At 41.2% G+C, this 21676-nt stretch overlaps 2 protein-coding genes across 3 annotated transcripts; both read right to left on the bottom strand.

Annotated features, from left to right (window-relative positions):
- Positions 1-6403: 6403 nt before the first annotated feature.
- sprn2 (shadow of prion protein 2) lies at positions 6404-7442 on the bottom strand (the record flags this gene model as incomplete). The annotated part of the gene is made up of 1 exon (XM_084552163.1): positions 6404-7442. One exon carries the CDS (start codon positions 7440-7442, stop codon positions 6921-6923), a length of 522 nt encoding a protein of 173 aa, XP_084408289.1. The 3' UTR covers positions 6404-6920.
- Positions 7443-9383: 1941 nt separating this feature from the next.
- Positions 9384-20317, bottom strand: rassf2b (Ras association domain family member 2b). Of its 2 annotated transcripts, XM_084552470.1 has the most exons (12): positions 20140-20317; positions 16347-16387; positions 14972-15046; positions 14659-14734; positions 14308-14459; positions 13481-13596; positions 12401-12543; positions 12058-12211; positions 11071-11192; positions 10826-10923; positions 10622-10701; positions 9384-10305 (listed from the first exon to the last, which is right to left on the bottom strand). In XM_084552470.1, exons 3-11 carry the CDS (start codon positions 15022-15024, stop codon positions 10632-10634), a joined length of 984 nt encoding a protein of 327 aa, XP_084408596.1. In that variant the 5' UTR covers positions 15025-15046; positions 16347-16387; positions 20140-20317; the 3' UTR covers positions 9384-10305; positions 10622-10631. The 2 variants fall into 2 exon arrangements, with proteins under 2 accessions (XP_084408596.1, XP_084408595.1); XM_084552469.1 differs by having other exon boundaries at positions 9384-10701; positions 20140-20315.
- Between the last annotated feature and the right edge of the window lie 1359 nt (positions 20318-21676).

The raw sequence follows: 21676 nt of genomic DNA, 5'->3' as shown, positions 1-21676 counted from the left end.
CATTCAGACGAAAACATAGCATTATTACCGAAAAGACTAAACCCCCAACATATGGATCGGGCGTTTTTTTTTTACTGTTGAACTTCCAGTGGCTAACAGGCTGTCTTCTCATATTCAGAATGTATTAATGCACCGAGCTCTCAGTTCTAGCTCCTAAAAGCACTCACCATCTCTTCTTCCTTCTCCCAGAGGTAATTAAAACATAATACGCTCTCTGCTTCTACCACAAAGTGGTGACGCCATCAGCTATCAGCTGAGAACTTTTGTGTTTAACAGCAAGTTTCTGAAATGCGTAGTTCCTCTGCATCATGTCAACATGTCTCCTTGTCTCCGTGTCTGCATCACAAATTGGATCACTGCCTATTTAAAACAATGAACCCAACATTTATTACTTTGAAGCCACAGGCAAATTTAAATAGAGATTAAACCAAAGACTTTGAGATTTCATAATGTCTGATACAATGATGAAAAATCTCCTGGATGTAAATTTGGACAACAGATAGTGACATAATGAAAAAGATAGCTGTTTTAAAACTCCAGTCTTCAAACAAATACTGCATATAGAGTTTTGTCACTCTATTATATATTTATTTGAGATACTAGCGCCTTTTAGTGGTGGAATTAGTATTCCAGTCTTTTATTTAAATAAACGTAGCAATGCCTCAACAAAATACATATTAAAACCAAGTGTAATGCATAAAATTAGATAAGATACGTATATCTACTTACCGCTTTTGATGTTTAACATTAATTGTTATATGTGGGTATTATAATCTATAACATAGCATCATATTTTAATCTGCAAAGTCTTGTTTTTAAGAAATAATAGAATGATAAAGTAATATACACTCACTTGCCAGTTCATTAGGTACAATAGTGAAATTGAAAGGATTCTAAGATAACATCCTGCACGGGATCTTGTATCTTGAGAGCTCTTGATTCAACAGTGTTTTCACTTTGGAGGCTGTTTGTAGTACACACACACACTTTACTCTTATTTCGACAACACCCTTTAAATGGGCTAGGCTTAATGATAGAAACCGTTTAAGAGTTTGATTCACTCCAGTTTAACAGCTCTGCAAACTACATCATCCAAAATGATCAGATAGATAGATAGATAGATAGCTAGCTAGATAGATAGATAGATAGATAACTACACACCTGTTGACTTGGAGAGAACCTGCATCAAGGCTTGACCTTCACCTTAAACTTAACCACCACAACTTAAGGTCTAATCTAAACCTTAAACTCGAAATTCAAGTCTTAACAAACTGAAGTGAATCCCCTCAAGAACTCTCACACACACAGCAAAGTGACTGCTTTGATTTCCACAAACACAGCAGCAGCACTGGACACTTGTTATTCTTCCTGTTCTCTATGCAGCAGCAGGCATGACCCACTAACCTGAGCATGCGCACACTGGCTCAAACGGGACACGCTCCACAAACATGTATATTAGGCTCAGTGTGGTTAAACTAAAGGCAGTCACGTAAAGTAACCTCATGATTGAACATTAACTGAGTGATTTTCCACATGGAGTCGTGTCTTCATGATGCCTTAGGATTCTGGGAAATTAGTCCATGTAAGCCCCGCCCCTCCCTCCTCTGTTCCTAGGCGACCCTCATCCCTCGTCATTCAGAGGGCTGTGTTATATAGAGGCGACACTGGAGAGGTAAACACGCTCCGGTGAGACTTGTTCAGGATAAATCCAAAGCGGAAACAGACAACAACAACAACAACAGTCTCCGCTCCTCAGGGTAAGGCTGTATTTAAGAGTACTATTTTAATTTAGAGGAATGAAATGTGTCGAGCATCGTCTGTGTGTGCAATAAAAGTAGGGTTCAACCACCACCGGGTTGTAAACGCCACCTTTACCGGGCTGTAAAGTTACCCACAGCCTCATCCTCCAGCTGAAGGACAATGGCAGAGGGCAGGCTACACAACGAAGCACGGCCTGCTAATGAAAGCTCATGCTGTTATTATAATCATCAGTCCATGTGCAGTCGCAATATTATAGGGGCTTGCTTTTAATGTTTTTCTTATTTTGTTATCAGTTTGTTAAGGGTGTGGCGTCAAGTATTTATTTCTATTCCTCTCATCAAACCTCTCCTCATGCTGTGAGACTGGATCACTGCCACACCTTGTCTCTAGCTCACGGTGTACTGACCGAACTGAGATGGGAAAATCAATCATTTTAATGGTTAGAAGTTATTAATATTAGATTTTTATTGTGTGTGTGGTAAAGCTGGAAAGATTAAACCAGCAAACGTTATCAGGAAACTTGTTGATGAATTAATTCCTGTATTTATCCTTATCTCTAAGACTTAAGCACTTCATAGTTATTACTATTCTCTGCAAATATTCATATTTAGTTTTAATCAAATGTTAATAGGCTTACAGATCAGAGGCTACGTCAGCGTTTGACTTGGCTCCATCAGTATTTGTTTTGATTGTGGTTGGATTGTTGTTTCAGCTGCTGCCTCTAAAAGACGGCAAACAAAAAAATTGTAAAAGCCATTCATAAACTTATTCAGTCATAACAGGAGCGTTAACAGCTGGTCACACTGAATCATCATTTCTCTAAATAATTCAGCCGTATGCGCCACGCCGCTGTGTGAAACAATCTTAAACACTCACTTGCCAGTTTCACAACTAATAATGAAAGCGTTCCAATATAACAGTCCCGCACTAAATCCTCCATCATCTCTGTTCTAATGTTCAGTGTATGATGAAACAGTGTCAGAAAGCTGGTAATTAAACTATATGATCGTTTTGGAGGATGTAATTTGTGGTATGGTTCTGGGTTGCTTGCAGATATTATTGATTTGCCAGCCGACTAGAGACATAGAGAGACAGAGTGTCTATGGAGTTTGCAGTGTTGTGTTGTGTTGACCGCATGTTCGTTAAAGGTTTGGGGATTTTACTGTTTCCAGAGCAGCTCTTGTGAAATGAAACGATTAAAAATGTTAACGTTTATATTATTATCTCCTTTTTCTTTCTCCCTTTGTGTCCCCATCCTTCTCTCGTCACGATGTTCCCTGCAGGGTGAAGATGAAGCCGAGTTCATTGTCTTTGCTGTGTCTGACTCTTCTTCTTCTTCTACTTCACCATACGCCGTTTTCACTGGCCAAGGGCAGAGGAGGGTTTGGGAAGATTGGGGGCTCGAAACCCCGAGGTGGCACCCACTCTAATACGGGCCACAAAAATAATCAGGGCTCCAACACTCAGGGTGGACCCCCTAAACAGTCTGGAAAAACCACACATGCAGGCCATCCTTCACAATCAGGAAGTTACCCAAAGCAGCAGGGTGGAGGCTACTATAACCATCATCCAAGTGTCCCGCATGCAGGAGGGTATGGAGGTTATGGTGGGCACAGAGGTGGACACTTAAACCCCAACCCAAACAACAATATCCTGAGCCCTCGCTACGGAGGCAGCATGGGCTACGGGGGCTATGGGGCTGGAGGTGGCTCTCCCTTCTCCCGCGTAGTTCAGTCTCAGGGCTTTGCTCCCTCTACTAAATCCAGAGGGTTTGGGCGCACCGCAGTGGCAGCAGCAGCTGTAGGGGCTGTGGCAGGCATGGCCGTGGGCTACGGAATAGGAAGGTTCCCCCGTCCTCCCTTCCAATTCCACAGTCGCCAGGAGGAGTATCACTACAACCACTACATGCACAGGAAATACGGCGCACAGTCTACTGATACCAACGACTACAGTAGAGACTACAAATACAGTCAACCCCCTCAGACCTATGATGAGTACATGGACTCCTGCATGAAGAGAAATGACCTCCTGCCCGTAGAGAGTCAAAAGACAAACAGCAAATCAGCTACAACTAAAACCACGACTACTGTTGTCGCCTCAGCGTCAGACACAGGCAGCAACACAACAGGGACCAACGGCACTGACACATCTTTGACCCCCGGTCCTGTAAATCAACCAAATGCCAGTGCAGTGCCAGCAGCTCCTCGGGCTGGTAGCAGCGATGAAGACGACGACACGGTCAGCATCGTGGAGATCGGCTACCCGTCATTGATCGAGCAGCTGAAAGTCAGGAAGTGCTTGGAGCGCTACATGTCTGACACGGAAAAGTACTTGATGAGAGTGACAGGAGGGGCGCAGGGACTTGAGATGGGCTTTCAAGGGCTTTTAGTTGTAGTCACCAGTACTGCAATGATGCTACTTAACAGCAACGTGCCAATGCTGCTGCGCTGAGGCCTTCTTGTTAAGTGTACACTATTAACTTTACACCACTACTGAATCGGGCCCATTTACATTCACATATTCTGGAGCCACGGTGCTAAAAATTAAAAGTGAGACTGAGACTGACTCCTCTTTCTGTGTGGGATATAATGTGTGTTTCATCATTTTTACTTTTTATTATTTATTAAGGAGCTAGCCAGGGACTTTGTCTCATTTGTCTCACAAGAAAAAAACATCTCGGGAGAGTTGGCGTGCACCTGTGGGGCTGGCAGAGGATAGTGGTGATTAGTTAATTGACTGATTTTACTAGTTTAATCGGTATACTATTACTAATATCACACTTTAGACTGAGAAATATTACACTGTAAGCATGGATGTAAGCATGGAGTATATGTAATGGATCATATCTACTCATGTCTTTAAACTTTTATCATATTCATCATATCCGTTAGAACACTCAAACCAAAAAGACAGATTATTACATCTGTTGTAACTTATAAACTCAATCAGATGGACAGTAGTAAGCATGAAGTAGTACTATTACAGCATCTGAACATTTGTGAACTTCATCTATTTTCCATGCATACTGCCTTTGCTTTGCAGGTTTTCTGTGCTCCATTTCTTTCTTGTATACTCGTCCAGCTCTTTTACTTTCATCCAGTGTTTTGCCTTTCTCTCCACTTGCAGAAGTGCTCTTAACGTGTAATACCTCAGGTGTACTTAAGACCTGAACTGAGACCTTATCTGAAACCCTGCTGAATGTTATGTTGTGTTAACTGTTGTATTTATAGTGTCAAGATATGATTTGTACAGAAAAGAACTTGCTAAAATAATTATATAAAAGACATAAAGTCATACATCCCTAAAAGCAGTTGTGACAATCTGTGAAGCGAGTGAATAAATGTGACTTTCTAGTTCACACACTGCCAAAACTGTGTTTGTAAAAAAAAAAAAATCATTGTATTTATCATTGTCAATAAGAGCAAGCTTTTAGGCTTTTTATATGCTAACCCCCTGATCACTACATAAAACCTTTAATGAGTCACTGTATGCAGCCTACGCCATCTTGTGTCTGGCTTTTAGAACATGCACATCGATTATATTCCACACTGTCTCCTGAATACAATCCTCAGGATCAGGGGTGGGTTTAGAACAGAAGACGTTTACTGCCAATGCGACTAAATACAATAAACATTTGGTTAATGTTGTGGAATGGTTATGGTTACAAGTAATGTGGGCATTGGTTTAAAGGGGAAAATAACAGCAGTCATACACTTAAATGATTTATCGACCCATCGGCCCACCCCGACTCCTCCTTATGTGGAACATCATAAGTACTACGACCACTAGAGGGCCCTTTAGAGGACCTGAGGGCTGTCCTGCTTTGTGCCTGTCTTCTCAAATAAACTTAAAAACATAAGTAACTTACCTTTGTGGATATTTGCTCTGTTGCTCTGAAGACCGGTAGGGGACTGAAAATTAGAGTTGTTAGAAGCTTTATACATATGTAAAAAAAATAAAATAAAAAGCTAACAGTGAGTTTAAATCATGTGACACATGATAAGGCTTGTTGTGATCAAAAGGAATATATGTTTTGCATCTAATTCTTGACGTTCACAAAGAATTAATTGCAAATTTTTATAAAAAGCAAACAAAAGAAATATTCTCTATGTAGGCTTGAACATTGCTTTTTTTATGCCATTAGGCTCCTGACGGGGGAAGCATAATGATGGGATTAGACGTACCTGGTTCCCGTGTGACTCTTACATCCATAAGACTGGCATTAGTTTGTCCACAAATCTAATATTACAGCTTCTGGTTTTGATTTAAAGCACAGCAACCCCGCAGTAATGGAGCAGAACCCTCCCACCTATGTACTTAAATGTATTTAGTTGTTACTTTTGTTGTAAATAAACATATTATTTAGTATACTGGTGTTTCTTTATTCTTTGCCATGATACACTTAGGCTTTTTATATGCCAACACCTCTGTAATAGTTTGACTGCATAGCAACCCCCTGATCACTAGGGGTAAAAACATAAAAACAAATCTTGCAAAAACAAATGTTTTAATGTATTTTTATTTATACAACAACATAAATATATATATATATATATATTTACATAAAAATCTACAATCTACAAAATGGCAAAAATAAATATGTACACAAATATGCTTAAAATAAAGACTTTATAATATACAGACCAGACAGTAATTACAACGGGAATATAAGAGTCTAAAGTTAGACATGGCATTATTATTATTATTATTATATTAAGAGTGTAGCTGCTCTTAAACTCTGGTCCTGACATGGCTTCTCGGGTTCGGCTCAGCTTGTTTACACATCTAATCTATTCCTGGTCTAAAATCAGACTAGATCACCATCAGTGATATCAACATGAGAAGTATAAAAACACGGCATTAAAAGTAGAAATGAGAGAGGGGGATACCACCAAATGACCAGACGACTCAGACAACTATCTTGTGGAAGTGTGCTCTAGTTCTTCTCATTTCCACGTTCAGCACCACACCTGCTGATTGACGGATGTGTCAAATTCTGTCTCCTGTCCTCATGGAGGGTCACTAAATAGTTGAAAAAAACAAATCATCCAGAAAGTTTCACTCTTCAAACATTATATTTGAGTTCTAACTTGACTTAAAACTGTCCGTTTGTGGCGTATATTTTGGCTATTTGTGGGATTTCAGCTCTGTCTGCAGTGCTACATGACTGCCACCCAGTGGCCTAAGAGCAGGGACATTATGGAGCCAATGACAACAATGATACTGTTGTAGATGGGGCCACTGGAGGCTGCAGTGTAGTACTCCATATCTCCAGATCCCTCTGGCTCATAGCCACCCCTGACTCCACCACCATATCGTGGGACCCCTCCATATCCTCCATATCCTCCTCCGTAGCCTCCATAGCCTCCATATCCTCCTCCGTAGCCTCCATACCCATAGGCAGGGCGGCTCAAGGCAGACCCGACCATGGCTCCTCCTATTGCTCCTGCAGCAGCAGCACCGGCCACTTTTCCTGCACTGGGTCCACTGCTCTGGACAGGTGCTGGTCTCTGGGGCTGACCACCCCAGCCACGTCTGTAGCCTCCTCCTCCTCCTCCTAGTCCTCGACCAAAGCCACCACCTCCGCGGCCACCACGGCGGGCCTCAGAGCTGGGCAACAGTGTGGCAAGGAGAAGAAAACTGAGGGCCACTGTGATGGGGAGTTTCTGAAGGCCCAACATTATTTTTAACCTGTGAAAATAAAAAAATAAAGAACATTATAAGGAGGAGTGAATCTGTTACTGAAGTGCATTTAATGTTCTGCCACTAGAATGAGAGAAATCAAAAGGTGTATTAGATGCCCATTCTGTAAATAAAAGAAAAAATAAACATACCTTTTGAGACAAAATAATAACAATTATAGAAGTTGCATGCAAAATGTCAGTTTTTAACACAACTTTTAACTTTAACTGTCAATATTTTCTCTAAAATGATGCAAGAAAGGAGACACCTGAAGTACTAAGTGTCTCAAACCTGTAATCATACGGTAGTTCTTGCTGCCACTAAGTGCTCACACACTGATGAGATGTTCTCTAAAGTGCAGCTTTAGTCCTGCTGCGTGGTATTTTTACGTCGCCGATAAATAAAGAGCTGTACAGATCACAGCTGCTAATCCAGCTTTGAGGACACATCTTACGCAAGCGACGCGTAACAATTTAACACTGCAGCTGACGAAAGATCAGATAGCTTTCAAAACATCCTCTAATTAGGAGCCGGTGCAGTTTGTCTCTAGATCTGTGGTCCTGGAAGGGCAAACAGTTATTTGTTAGGATTAAATGAATGTTTTAATCATTTTTTAGCTGATTAAACGTCTGAATAACATGATCAAGATCTTAGAAAGAAGGGCTAAGAGGTAACAAAACCTGATAAATAAATATGTCAATGAAGAAAATAAGAAAGATGACACAAACAAGCTAATGTGTGATTATGTATCCTGAACATAGCTTTGCAAAAGAAATTCTTAAATGGAGTCATGCAGCTCCAGGACCACAACATGTGAACTATTGACTATGACAAATTATTATTATTTTACTACATCTATTTAACAGCTTTGGTTATTTCTCAGGTAGAGAACTTACCTTACATGCGTCACATACATAGATTTATAAAAGTACCTAACAGGACATGAAGTTAATTTGGCTCCATCTTGACTAACGGCAACATTAAAGTATTCACTATTACCACTAATAATAAACTACTAATGTTACACTGTTGTTCTGCATAAAATATACTTCTGGAGTATTTGATTATTGCCACTTCTACTTAAGTAAACAACCTTAATGACCACCAGTGATTACATGACCAGTGAGCTGCATGACATCAGTTGTGCTGCTGTTGAACTGTAGACTCTAATCTGTGTCCTCCTACAAGACGACTCAAGCTATAATTACACTGGGTCACTTGGTTTGACTTTAATCCAGTGGCTCAGATTACAGAGGCAGCAGAACAGATCCACAGAGAAGATGAGTTTTTTTTTTTTTAATTTGTGCTTTCTAGTAACAAGGCCCTAAATTGCACAAATACTACTACATGTGTGGGATATTCACAGAAAGAAGTCACTTTGTTTTAAATCACTAACTAGAAAAATCTTCATACTGGCTTGAATTAAAGTTTAAGAAGTGAATTAAAGTCTAATCTAATAAATTAACTTGCCTTAAAAAGAAGAAACAACCTCACCTGTTGAGTGGCTGTAGGTGAACGAAGCGCGGCGGTAGAGATGATGTTCGTCTTCTGATGGGAAAAGTCAGAGAGAGTGTGTTTGCAGCTCAGACTCTTCCGACTGTCTGAAGGAAAATATGTTTCAGGGCCAGCCAGTTATCCTCCCGGCAATCTCAATCAGGTGGCGTGGATCACTACGTCTCACAAATGCTCATTGGCTGAGTGTAAGCTGCTGTCGCACTGACATCACACATAAATACCTGCGAGAGGACATTTGTCTTTCTAATTTTGTCCGTATTATTTAACAAAGCACTGACAGGAAGCTACTGGAACTCTTGACGTGTTGTCCTCAAAATTCGACTAAGACAAACGTTATATCTGAGCACAATGTGTTCACATTTTAAGATTTAAACATTATTATATGAGCAGAAGAAAAACGACAGAGATTACAGGTTTGTATGTACATCTTTTCCCATGACAACTTTTCTTTTTTTTTTATTATTAAATAACAATCATTGTAAGAAAAAGAAAACTACATTTTCCAAGTAGTGGCATGAGTCTGTAACACTTTTAAGACTAAAATTATTTTTTTTTGTAAAAGACACAATACAAAAGCAGGCAAGTCTTAAGAGTCACTAAAAAATAAAACATGCACGCTCTCGAAGTCACGCAAACACTGTACGGCGGGCGAGATCTTCAACAACAGGGTCAGAAATATTGAGCCGGCTTTTCTTTTGCAAAGTGCTGAACACGTGGAGGCAAACTGTTCTGCCCCGAAAGGCTCATTCATACGTTTAAAACATTCGCCACAAAAAAAAAACCATCAGCGTAATTCACAGTCTCGTGGGATTTCACTATTGTGATGTGCTTCTTTTTGTTATTCTCTGCTGGATATAAAAGAATCGTTACCAATGTCCAATGTGCTGAGAGTTTGATGAGGTGGCATCAAGTCTGTCTGGTAAATATGGAGCGATACGACGAACAGCTGGTGAAGGAAGTTAGCGTTGCCCAAAAACAGGAAACCTTTTTTAAACTGCATCATAAGACAGACACGTCTTTAACAGTCCCAGCAGTGAACTTCTCATCTAATTAATCAACTCCAGCATTTGACTAACTGTTAATACACTCAACAGCATCAGCTTTTGAGGATAAGAACATTAGCTTGAGTTCATGAGTTTTGTTTTCTAACAGCGTCATGTTAAACCCCCCCAGAATTTGCTTTGAATTTTACTCACAGCATTAATTTCTGAATATTTTGTGGTTTTTGTGCTTGGAGAAACTTTGTAACAGGCACTTTACTAAGACCATACAACGTTTGTGCTTTAAAATGGATTCTGAATACATCATCTGGAGGGAAGACAGGACATTTTTCATTTCAGGCTCACTCTGCAAAAAAAAAAAGGTTAAACTCACAACGTACAATATATTTGTGTGCATTGTATGTGAGGACGAAAAGAGAAAGAAAAGCAGACAAGGATGTGATCAAAGGCCGTGGCGTGAGTCGTCACGACTATTTCTGACACGGCCACACGCTTTGTCAGTAGGTCGACTGATTTGATTCGGTGAAGGGAGGAACTCGGAGGAGCAGGATAATTGCCGAAACCCCTACATTATATTGTCATCAGAGGATTCTTGGTCACGGCTAGGAGGTTGTAGTATCCTGGGAATGTTTTTGACAGTTTGTTGTGTTGGGAATCCTCACCATGAGCAGATCACATGCACGATGGCCCCTCTGGAAGACAACGGAGCTGTTTCTCAATTGTGCACCGCAGGTAATTATACCTACAAGTAAGTATGCAGAAAGAGAAAGATTGAATGTCGGTCAGCACAGACAGATTTAATAAAAAAAATTTTTAACACGTGTGAATGAATATGCTGGGATTACACTGCGAGGTAGTTCATGTACCTTTTCTTGAGTTTCTGCACCTCTCTGTCCTCTTCTTCCTTCAGCTTTGTGATGAAACTCTGCAGGACAGGCATCTCAAACTTGATGTACTGCGCCACCTGGTGGAAGCAAACAAGATCTTAATGCTAGACCCGGGAAAAATACATGGACAATAGTATATAAAAAGATTTACAGATATAAGATCACACACAAAAGCAGCAAAATGTAGTGTCTCATCGCATGAAGTCATAAATCTGTTAATTTACATCATATGTGACTTCTTCGCCCAGGTCTTCTTCCATGAGGAAAACTTTGCAGACCTGCTCACATGGACCCTGCATTATTCTCAGCACCAGGGGAAAGTCGGTCCGCTTCAGTTTCACACGCTCTGGAACACATTCACAACAGGTGTTGATTAAAGGACAAAAATAATGATGATTTTACACGTTCAAACCAAATAACCATCATCTTAGACCTTCTTTAAGTGGATTCCAGTTATAACTCTGAATTATAACAGAATATTTTTCACATCTCAGTTTGTAACTCAAACTAAGCCTGATTTTTCTTGGAGAACAATCTTCTCAAACCATCTGGGACTAATTTCCACAGTGAAAATAAACATTCCACTTCCTGACAAATACATTACACAACTTTGTCAACAAAAACATTTTGATGTGGCATGCGTTACTACACCACCATGCTCTGTCTGTTTGCTCCAGAGCATCTTCAGAGCTCTTTATCGCAGAGTTTTTCCTCTTCGTTGGCTGCTTTTTGTTTACTAACTAGACGTGACGTAGTCTTTGCAGCTCTGGTAATTCAATAAGGGTGAACAGATGAATGTGACGCAGAGGAATAGAGGGTTTATGTGCTGTACAAGTAAACCTGTGCTCCACTCTTGACCTAAACAAAACAATATTCATACTGTAAAGTAATTGCACTGTTAACCGTTTGTATTCATCACAGTTCCTGAATTTAATGGAATTTAATGAATAAAGAAGCTCTGATTCATACATCACTGTGACTGCAACACTATTAAAACTTCAAAATTCATCAACTTGTGTATTTTATGTGTATTTTATTATTTTGTATGTATGTTGGCTGACTGCAAACCAATTTACCCTTAGAGAGGTTAGGAATATGCTAAAAGTATGGTTCTCCTTTCTCTTTCTGGTATTAATAGTGAAACACGTAGATGTTGGCAGAGTTTTTGCACTCTGGTACGACAAGAAATGAACCGAACAACTCGCACTCACCTCCACTCGCATGGACGAGATAGACCGCAAAGTCCTCCGGGATGTTTTCAATTTTAAACTTGTTGAGGAGAACTCGTAGCACCTGAGGCGTGGTCATACAGCTGTTGATCCGAACATTAGTGACCGAACCGTAAGCGGGCGTGAACACTGCTGTCTGAAAAAAAACAAACATTAAAAACACTAATTTCACTTTATGGGTACATGTTTGTGTGGAGAGTGCACAGCTAAATGTGTTATTGCGTCAGTTTAAACAAACGTTTAACAGCAGCCTCACAACTGTTGTGAGTTTTATTTATTATTTTTGACAGTGAAGAAAGACATGACGTCACGGGACTGACATTACCTTATGGTTGTAGAAGTGTCCGTTGATGGAGAATCGATGGCGTCTGATTTTCCTCTGGTCGCTCGGGGACCTTCGTTGGCCTCGTCTTAAAACTCCAGCGTCACTTTTCGTCCTGAGCAGCTGAGCGGAGCTCTCGCTGTCCTCTGTCAAATCAACAATAAATACCTAAGATTATTGCCAATTGACCTTTGGCTAAGCCCCGCCCCCCTTGGTTACTGTTGCTACGTCCGACATTCTCTTCTGGGCTGTGGTTTTCTGGTTATCTATAAGGCTCTGGTATCAATATCAAGGAGCAACACTGTTCATGCAAAGCTGGGTACGTCTCTATTCACTTCTATAATCGTTATTACGAAGCAAACGGACTAACGTTACGCACGTATAACGTTGTATTTCTTCAGCGTGTGTTGGCGTATCAACAACTATGCAACTTAAGCTGTAACGGTGATGTTTTGGTTAGCTCCACAGGGTTTTGCGCGCACATCATTGGGCTTATCCATACCCAGGCTATATACAGTAGCCTGCCGAGACCGAAAATATGAGACGCCTGCGTTAAAGTCAATGGAGCGCTGTGGAAAAAGTGTCGGACCCTGTGGGAGCTCTCTTGGCTGTGATTGGTCAATCTACATTCTAGGGCGGGGCTTAGCCAAAGGTCAATTGTTCTGGAAATGTTCACTTAACTTTAAATCAAAACTAAATACTGACAATTTTTGACAGCACACCATAAAATAAAAACAGGGCAAACGATAGATACACTGAATTTAGTCACACCAAGATCCCGGTGACCCAAATGACTCAGTGGAAACTAAAGCAACGGACAAATTAAAAGTTAAAACAAACTCCTTTAGTGTCTTGCTCCTGAGAATTTGACAGTTTGGAAATGACATACTTCCAGCCGACGATGATTGTATGCCTATGTACAACAGCTGAAAGCTGACTACAGATTCAGTATTAAGGATTTATTTAAAGGCAAGTTAATTTGATTTTTATGACTCATTGCAATCTGGCAAAACATCGGAAAGACGCTGATAAATATAGTATATATATCGTGTTTTAATATTTCTACTATAATTAGCTTCTCACCTTCTGCTTGTTCTTCCATCACACCGTTGTCCTCTGGTTGGTAGTCGGCTGGCGTCACTTCCACCGTGGGTAGATTCTGCTCTGTCGTCTGTTGAGCGTCTGTGCTGTTGGGGGAACTTTAAAAGGGAAACGAGAGAGTTGAGCTGTAATGGAGGGACAGAGGACAAGAGCCACGAGCTGGCAAAACTGTTAACAGAAACATTTTGTAGATAAAACTGGCAAATATATTTAATAAAACTGTCCAGACGTTAAAAAAATGATTGTTTCTGAGACAGAATTATGAGTCACGATTACTAATACCATCAAGTCAGCGTAAGAGCACAGACTTCGAAGAAACAACTTTACCAAACGCTGACAGAGGTGAGATTTCCTGCCAAGAAGCAGCAGTACGTCAACCGTTTACTTTATGTATGTCACACCTGTGTTGGGTAGTTTCAGCTGATGGGGGATTCTTCATGTTTTAAATTTGTATATACAGTATATTTTAAGGATTTACAAGCTATATTCAAGAGAATTATTTGGCTTCTTTCAAGTTATTTAGTCCATTTCCTGCAACCAAATGTCAGCGTCATGCATCAAAGGCAGCTGAAAAGGGGGCTTCAAGCCTATTGACACAGATTTATCGGTTATAGCCTGAGTCAAAACCCAAACCTTAGTCACAGGTGCGGGTTAAAAAAAACAGTAATGTAATAATATGACGAACATTGACATATTTAATGCTCCGTTCTTAGACAAACTACACAAAATCTATATCTACCCTAAATGACCTTCAGTGTTTCGTCACTTCGGGTCACCGAGGTGTAACCGGACCCTTCTGGATCGCTCACCCTTGACTGTCCAGATTACATCCCGAGTGCCAGGACGTGGAGGAGGGGGGCGGCCGGATCCTTTCGTGGTCACCCTGCATCTGGAGCCTGATCGGTCGTCGCAGGCCCCAAAAGATATTCAGCAAGCCCTCAATGATCAGCTCCCCCTCTTCCTGTTAGTTACGAGACATGAGCCGCGATCAATACACACATTCACAAACACACAAATAATGGGTGGGGTATATTAAACTGCAAAAGACGGTGAGAAAAAGAGAAAAAGATAATAAGGATGAAGCCTGGAGACATTCAGGATCTTACTTTTTGAAGATAACTATTAAATTAACAAACAGACAGACATGTGTTATAACTTACTTCTCTGTGTCGTAGCTGCAGATTCTGCCCTTCATAATAGAGGTTGTATGTTTTGAGATGCGAGAGGACTGTTGACCTGAAGACAGAGAAGGCGAAATCATTCAGGAGGAAATACTGTTAAAAGGAGCACGCCATGGATGTTACTGCACTGCAACAACAAGCCAAGTACACAAACTACTGACTGTTGTAGCGTTAGGTGAACTTGTTTCTGTCCTGTGTGTGTTGTGTGTCTGTTGTCAGGTGACGTTATCACCCATCATACGTGCACATATATATATCTGTGTGCGTGCTCATGCAGGAAGTGAAACCTTACTTGCTGATGAACTTGTTTTCTCCAATCTGAACTCTGTCCTGCGTGTCATCCATCCTCCAGTAAGCATGAGAGGAGCTGAGAGACAAAGAGGCAACACAGAGCGTTAATGTTCCTCCATCTGAGCCTCAGTCTCATGACTCCTCATGACCCAACAAAATGCGAAGAGGACAGCCCCGAAGAGGGGGGGCCGAGTGATTGCAGGAAGAGGAGGAGGAGGAGGAGTAGTGGGAGCCCGTAAACAATAAAAGGCAGATCATATCTACTTTCCTGTCAACGATTTCCTTGCAGACGCTGATAGTGAAAGCAGCTTCGCACACTCTCAAAACATTACCGTGCGATTCAGCAAAGCAGCCGTCGCATTTTCATCTTACTACTTTAAATCTCACGTCTTTTCTTTCCCTTTCCCTCGCAAAAACACACATGGCACATTCGCACATGCAGCTGTTTTCCATGGCACTCTGCCATCACCGTGTGGCGCTTCCCTTCCGTCTCTGCTGAGTGAGTGCGTGTGTGAATCTGGCAACGCAGAAACCTCCGGAAGAAGGAGGACAGGTGCAGGACACATGGGCCACCTACTGCTCCACATTACTTCAGCAGCTTAAACATTTATCTCTGACCACGCACCGACAGAAAGACATTGTACGCCTTCATCTGTCATTTGCCGTCATATCTTTCCGTGTATTCCTTGACACAGACATGTTGTTAAAGACATTTTTTTTGCAAGTATAACTTACTACCACTTCACGTTTTGTGCAGAGCATATTTGAAAGCTGGCTGTCGCAATTCTGAGCTCAAAGAAGATGAAGAACGTGTGGATCTTGCAGTATAATTTTAATTTCCTTCGTAATATGGACGCAGAATCGCCAAAAAAATAAATAAATCTTCATGGCAGCCAGCAAAAAAAAAGCCATAACAAGAAGATGACTCAACACAGAACCTCCCACGGTTAATCAGCGGGAAGCCAAAATTAAAGACATCCAAACTATGAAACTACCGAATTATAGTCTCAGATTACAAAGGGTCAAAGGTGATGACCTCTGGGGGGAAAATAAATGCCTCATATATATATTTGGTTAAGAAAAACAATGACCATACTGCTGTAATCAGTGGAAACCTACTCGCAACCCCATGACGTGCCCATATGCATGTGAGCAGTTGAGTATGTTTATGATTATTTGGGCATATAGCATCGTCACTGTGAGAGCAACGTTAGCATGTCCTGTAGCCCAAAGCACGATCACGGCTATGTACAGTACATCCTTTACATTTTCACTAATCTGTAATGTAGCGCAAAGCTTTAAAATAAAATGTCAGAGAGACAAATGTGCGGAGAAACTATGTAGATATGTGTTTGTAGGTTTGTAAGTGATCTTACCGTAAAGAAGTCTTGTAGAGTCACCAGAGAGAGGGAGGCGCCTGTGTGGACGGAGAGCGTAAGGTTAGACAGACACCAGACTTATTTAGGTGTCGTCAGGTAGTAGTTTTTGTGACTCAGGTGTCGGTTTAAAAACGGCCCACGAGGGTCTTTTCTTCTGAGTCTGACGGTGAACAAATGGGGGCGAGTGGGGCGTTTAAAAGGAAGTGCTCCCCTTCCGTTAAATCACTTCCTCCTTTGCTCACTCAGTCAGTCACACAGGAAACTGACACTAGCCCTCGACACGGCCCAAAACTTCCTCAATTCAAGTAGCACAGATGATTTGTCACCCAAACTCTGCATGCATGCATCACCAGGGGTAAAAAACTGATAAGACCCAGACATAAACTGACACATACCTAAACAGTTTCATGTAAACAAACTGTGCTGATAAATAACCCAAGGCTGTCAATCTCTGAAATAAATGTGTTCAGTTATCGTGGTTGAATTAAATATTAAAACACCAATCAGCCAGCCCCACGCCAAGGTCCATCAATATTTCAGCGGCCTATATTGGGCCTGTCAAGCGCTCAAAAGCTCGCCATTGACCTAGACAATGGAGATCATTAGTCTTTAATATCAGCGCTGTGGTCAAAGACAGATGCCAGTAGCCTGAGTCAGACGTGTGGTCGGCCGTCGAACCAGAACAACGCCACAGTTGTGCGGCAAGTCACAAGATCAGCCTGAAGTTTCAGTCGACTAAAAATGTCAATATGATACCAGGATTATTTTTGCTTCCTGTTATTAAGTATAAAAATGTATGAATGTTTTTAATTTATAAAAGAAAGAAGAAAACATGGCAATCTTCCCTTACATAATAACTTTGAAAGTCCCGCCCCCTCTACTTCCGGGTCATGGGACCTATCTTTCGAAAAAATATGAACGGCAGTCTATGGCGAGATCATAATTATTTTTTTGGTCCCGTTCGAATTGTGGCATGAATTTCACATATGATGTGTGTGAATTTAAAAAAGATAATTTTTCACGTCAAGAGATAAATTATTTGACGTAAATAAGCTGAACAACATTAGGTTTTGTATGAGATCGCTTAGTGAACTACATCTCTCGTCTCGAACAATGTACGTCACTAGAGGACTATGGCTGTCTCCTTGTTGAGCTTTACCGTCTTCTTCCAGGACGAAGGCAGAAGCATCAAACGAGGTGAAAATCATTATAAATCGGGTCATGTCGAGAGCTGTAGTTACACGAAGGGAGTTTTGGTCGGTTCTGTACGCGCCAGCATGCGGGACTTGTAGTTCGTTTAATTACGTATTTTCCATAGCGTTTTACTTAACTATCTTGCGACAAACTGTGACAATTCTTGACATGTAAAATCATTTTTTATTCTGAAAAACAACATATGTATAATCCAAGGCACAAGTCGATCGGGACCAGAAAATAATTTATCTTTCGCCATAGACTGCCGTTCATATTTTTTCGAACGATAGGTCCCATAACCCGGAAGTAGAGGGGCGGGACTTCGGCTCTCTATTATTTATATCAGCAACTATCTCATGAACACCTTTGTTGCCAGATGGTGATACCTTGCGACACAAAAAAACAGAAATAAAACCTAAAAAAGTGGCTTTATTATTCACTTTATTATTCATCTGATGGTCTACTGGGATTAAAATGGAAGTTTTCCTAAAAATACCCACTGTGTCTATGTTTCAGCTGAATATAGAGAATATAGATTGGTTGTCAAAATCCCATTGTTACGAGAAATATAGTGATTACACAACCTCATCGTCGTCAATGGCTGCTACGGTCCTGGCATTAAAATGAACAGTGAATTGTTCTGCTCGTTTGGTCATTAAATCAAATGCGGACACCAACCTTACCATGACCTTATGTCTATTATATTACTTCTAAAGATTACAGATTATACAATATATTATTGCCTTTGGTTGGACCAAAAACATACCCAAACACTTAAAAAGCTTCTCTCTGTTGTCACCATGTTTCTCTGGAAATTGTCTCTACGGTATTTAGACTGCGGCAGTGGAAAAAAACGGCCGCAGCCAGACTGACCCACGTCTGACCTAGTCCCGCTTCAGATCACAGACACATCGCCTCTGTAGTGGACACCAGTCCAAATGTAAAACTCATTGACTGCTGCCTGAAATCCCTTGGGTCTCATTACAACGTCAGCCAATCCTCAGACTCCAGCTTCCCCCTTTTTTTTTTTCCCCCGTGCATATTTATGTCATTATGAGGCTTAATCTGCTTGGTTGTTTTGTAACTTTGTCTAATTTTCCTGATATGGAAATACTTCCCTCTCTGCTGCTGTCTTGCATTCCCATTCAGCTTTGTTGTGGTCTTCACGTCTCCTCTGTGTCCCCTTGTGGAAAGACTAGAAGCTCTCCAACATGCTATTAAAACCACCACTTCCTGACTCCCCCCGCCCCCCGCCCCCCGACCCCAACTCTCTCTCTGCCTCTTTCATTGACACACATGCACGCTTGTTTTCTGCCCTATTGCCACCGATCTGTCAGTGTCTTTGGCCCGAAGTCCTCGATGAATAGCTCCCAGCCTCCTCCTGTCCTGTCCTCTCTGAAACCCACCGACTCCACCTCCCTTGCCTCCTTCAGCCTCCACAATACTCCTCCTCTGCCTCACTATTGTCGCTATTGTCATAGCAACACAAAAAACATCTGAGCTCCAGCAACTAGCCCATAACGCCGAGCCAAAAATAGTGTATCTGTGTGTTGTCTCTCCTGCTCCTAGTTTAGGCTTACTGAGGTTGTCAAAACAAGAAAAATGCTGTGAGGCTCGACTTGAATCCAGTTTCCATATTCTCCACATCGGACTGAAACTATTCTTACACCTCAGCTTGACTGTAGAGCTGAACAACTATTGGATAAAAGGTTTACCTGCAACTATTTTGTTAAATGAAGGCCAATTTTCATGTTAAATAGAACAAAAACCAAACGACATCAATATTTTTCATTTTCATAGTCTTCTGTGACGGTAAACTGCTTTTCAGGGGGTTTTAGATCAATATAATGGGCATTTTAAAGAGACGCAATAGACATTTTTTGACCTTTTATGGAGCAAACTGTATCAGTGGGGAAAATAATGGCTTCTCGACTGCTGGTTTATCAGGTGCACCCACTTAAGACTAATCCCAATACAAGAATGTATATTTGAATCCACATCTTCATCTCTAAATAAGTTTAATCCCCCCCCAAAAAAATGAAGATTGTGACCTTCACTGTTGTAGGATTTATTGCAGGCCTGAACTGTGTGGCCAAACATTCACTTTTTTTTTTGGCACTGCCTCAGTCTAGCCAGCCTTATGTGTGCTGAGAGGAATCTTAACTGCTTGTTATGTAACCTGTTTTACCAACACATAGCTATGTACACTCCCTGCTACAGAATAAATGTGATAAGACACGAAATTTTTATACTATCTACTGTTAAAACTGAGCTTGGCGCATTATACTTTAGTGTCTATGTTAAAAAGACCACAAACGCACCACGATATTGGAGGTATTTAGTCCACATGTGTGTCGCCTGCTCTTTTAAAAAATTAAAGAAAACGCGGCTGTTTTACATTTTTTTTAAAAAAAATTTAAGTCTCATTTTAGTACAAGCAGCCACGCTATCTAAACTACACCCAGCCCGTATCTACCACATCTTACCCACAGACAGCATCAACATCATGATCCACCTACTTAGCACCACCACCACCACACCGACGCTCCGCCTGATCCCCAGCCGACTTTTGGAGCTTCTCTCCGGGCTCACTTACCGCGGTTCTTCCTCGGCGCTCCTCTTCCACCTCCGCCTCCCTCTTTCCGTTGACGTTCAACCGTCCTTTAACGGTCAACTGTCCTTTAACGGTTAACTCCTCGCTCAACTCGCTCGTTCTCCTGCCGTTAGAAAAAAAACAAATCACTGGGGCGCGTGCAGCGGCGCATCCAGTTGCTGGTAGAAGAAGAACGAGGAGGAGGAGGAGGAGGAAGAAGAGGAAGAAGAAGAGGAGGAGGGCGCGAGGGGATCCATCTGTTCAGTTGTGCCGGAGCTCGCGACTCAGCGTCGTCGCGGGGCCCCCCGACGCTGAGCCAATCAGAGAGCGAGCCCGGCGCGCCTTTGTCCGCGCTGCGTGCGGAGATGAATGAAAACAGGACAACAATAGGGAGAGGCGAACACGCGCACAACAATCGGGTTAATAATGAGCAGTCGCCGCTGGTCAAAGGGAAGCCATATTTAGAGGCTGGAAGGGCTACACGCTAAAAAAAACTACACCGTCCCGTGTCAAACTCAATATTTGAACTTAAAAACATGTCACTTAACGGTTGAAATTCAACGGTCAAAAATGCTTAAAATTGTGATTGCAAATTTATTCATAGTGTTTTATGAGCCACTTTTGACGTTGGCTTGTCATGTCACACCTCAAAGATAACTTTTAGTGGAAACACTCAAACACTGGGACGTAAATAAATAGATAAATCTGTCCGTTTAACATTTAAACAATAAAATATATACTTTATTCATGAATGCCATGTATATTCAGTCTCAATCACTTCAACCTTTCATTAACTTTGGCTAGTTTTTCACCAACTGTAGTTATTAGTATTCGTATACATACCTAAAACTTGATACAGTCATTAAATATGTTTTGTTTAGTATATTTTACTCTTAGCATAATCTATTTTTGAATCCTACTTGTCTTACCCTGCCGCTGTTACACCTTAATATCCCCAAGGGGATCAATAACGTCTCATTTGATCTTTAACATGTAGAAACTTTACAAGAATGAATATGTATTGAATTAAAACACAACTGGGCTCCTGCAGGGTAATTATAGCTGATTTTCACCTATAATAAATCTGATCGTTATAGCGTCAGCCTTAATATCTAACAAATTTAACGCTGATATTTAACTATAGATTTGACGCAGCACTGTAGCTGTGACACAAAAACATTTCTTGTGACGGTTCATTTGCCGAGCATGGCTGCTGGCAAATAACTCCCATTCTCTCTCTGTGGATAGTGTGTCCAGGATCAGATTACTGCAAACTAGATTTTGACCTCAAGATTTGGTGGAAAAGCATGGACCCATCTGAAGGCCTCGTCTGTATTAGCTGACACTGAGCGTCAGTAGTTCATACTCTCACCATAAGATTAAATTACTACAAACCATTTGCCAAACATGGAGCCAGACCCTCCTACACAGTATTTGCTGCTGCTTTGCCCAGTTTGTCACAATGCATGAAATAACCAGCCTTATAATATTAAGATGAAACTTTACAGTAGCTGTACATTAGGGTACTTGCTTGGTGTTG

Source organism: Chelon labrosus (genome assembly GCF_963514085.1).
Source record: "Chelon labrosus genome assembly, chromosome: 9".
NCBI lineage: Eukaryota > Metazoa > Chordata > Actinopteri > Mugiliformes > Mugilidae > Chelon > Chelon labrosus.
Note: the sequence above shows the minus strand (reverse complement) of the source record. Positions and strands in the feature narration are given on the sequence as shown.

Excerpts from the sequence above, each read along its gene's own strand:
- rassf2b (XM_084552470.1), bottom strand. The coding sequence starts at position 15,024 with ATGGATGACACGCAGGACAGAGTTCAGATTGGAGAAAACAAGTTCATC. Across the intron at positions 10,924-11,070 it reads GCGAAGAAGTCACATATGAT|GTGGCGCAGTACATCAAGTT; the intron begins GTAAATTAACAG and ends TGCTTCCACCAG. Across the intron at positions 10,702-10,825 it reads GTGCAGAAACTCAAGAAAAG|GTATAATTACCTGCGGTGCA; the intron begins GTACATGAACTA and ends ACTTACTTGTAG.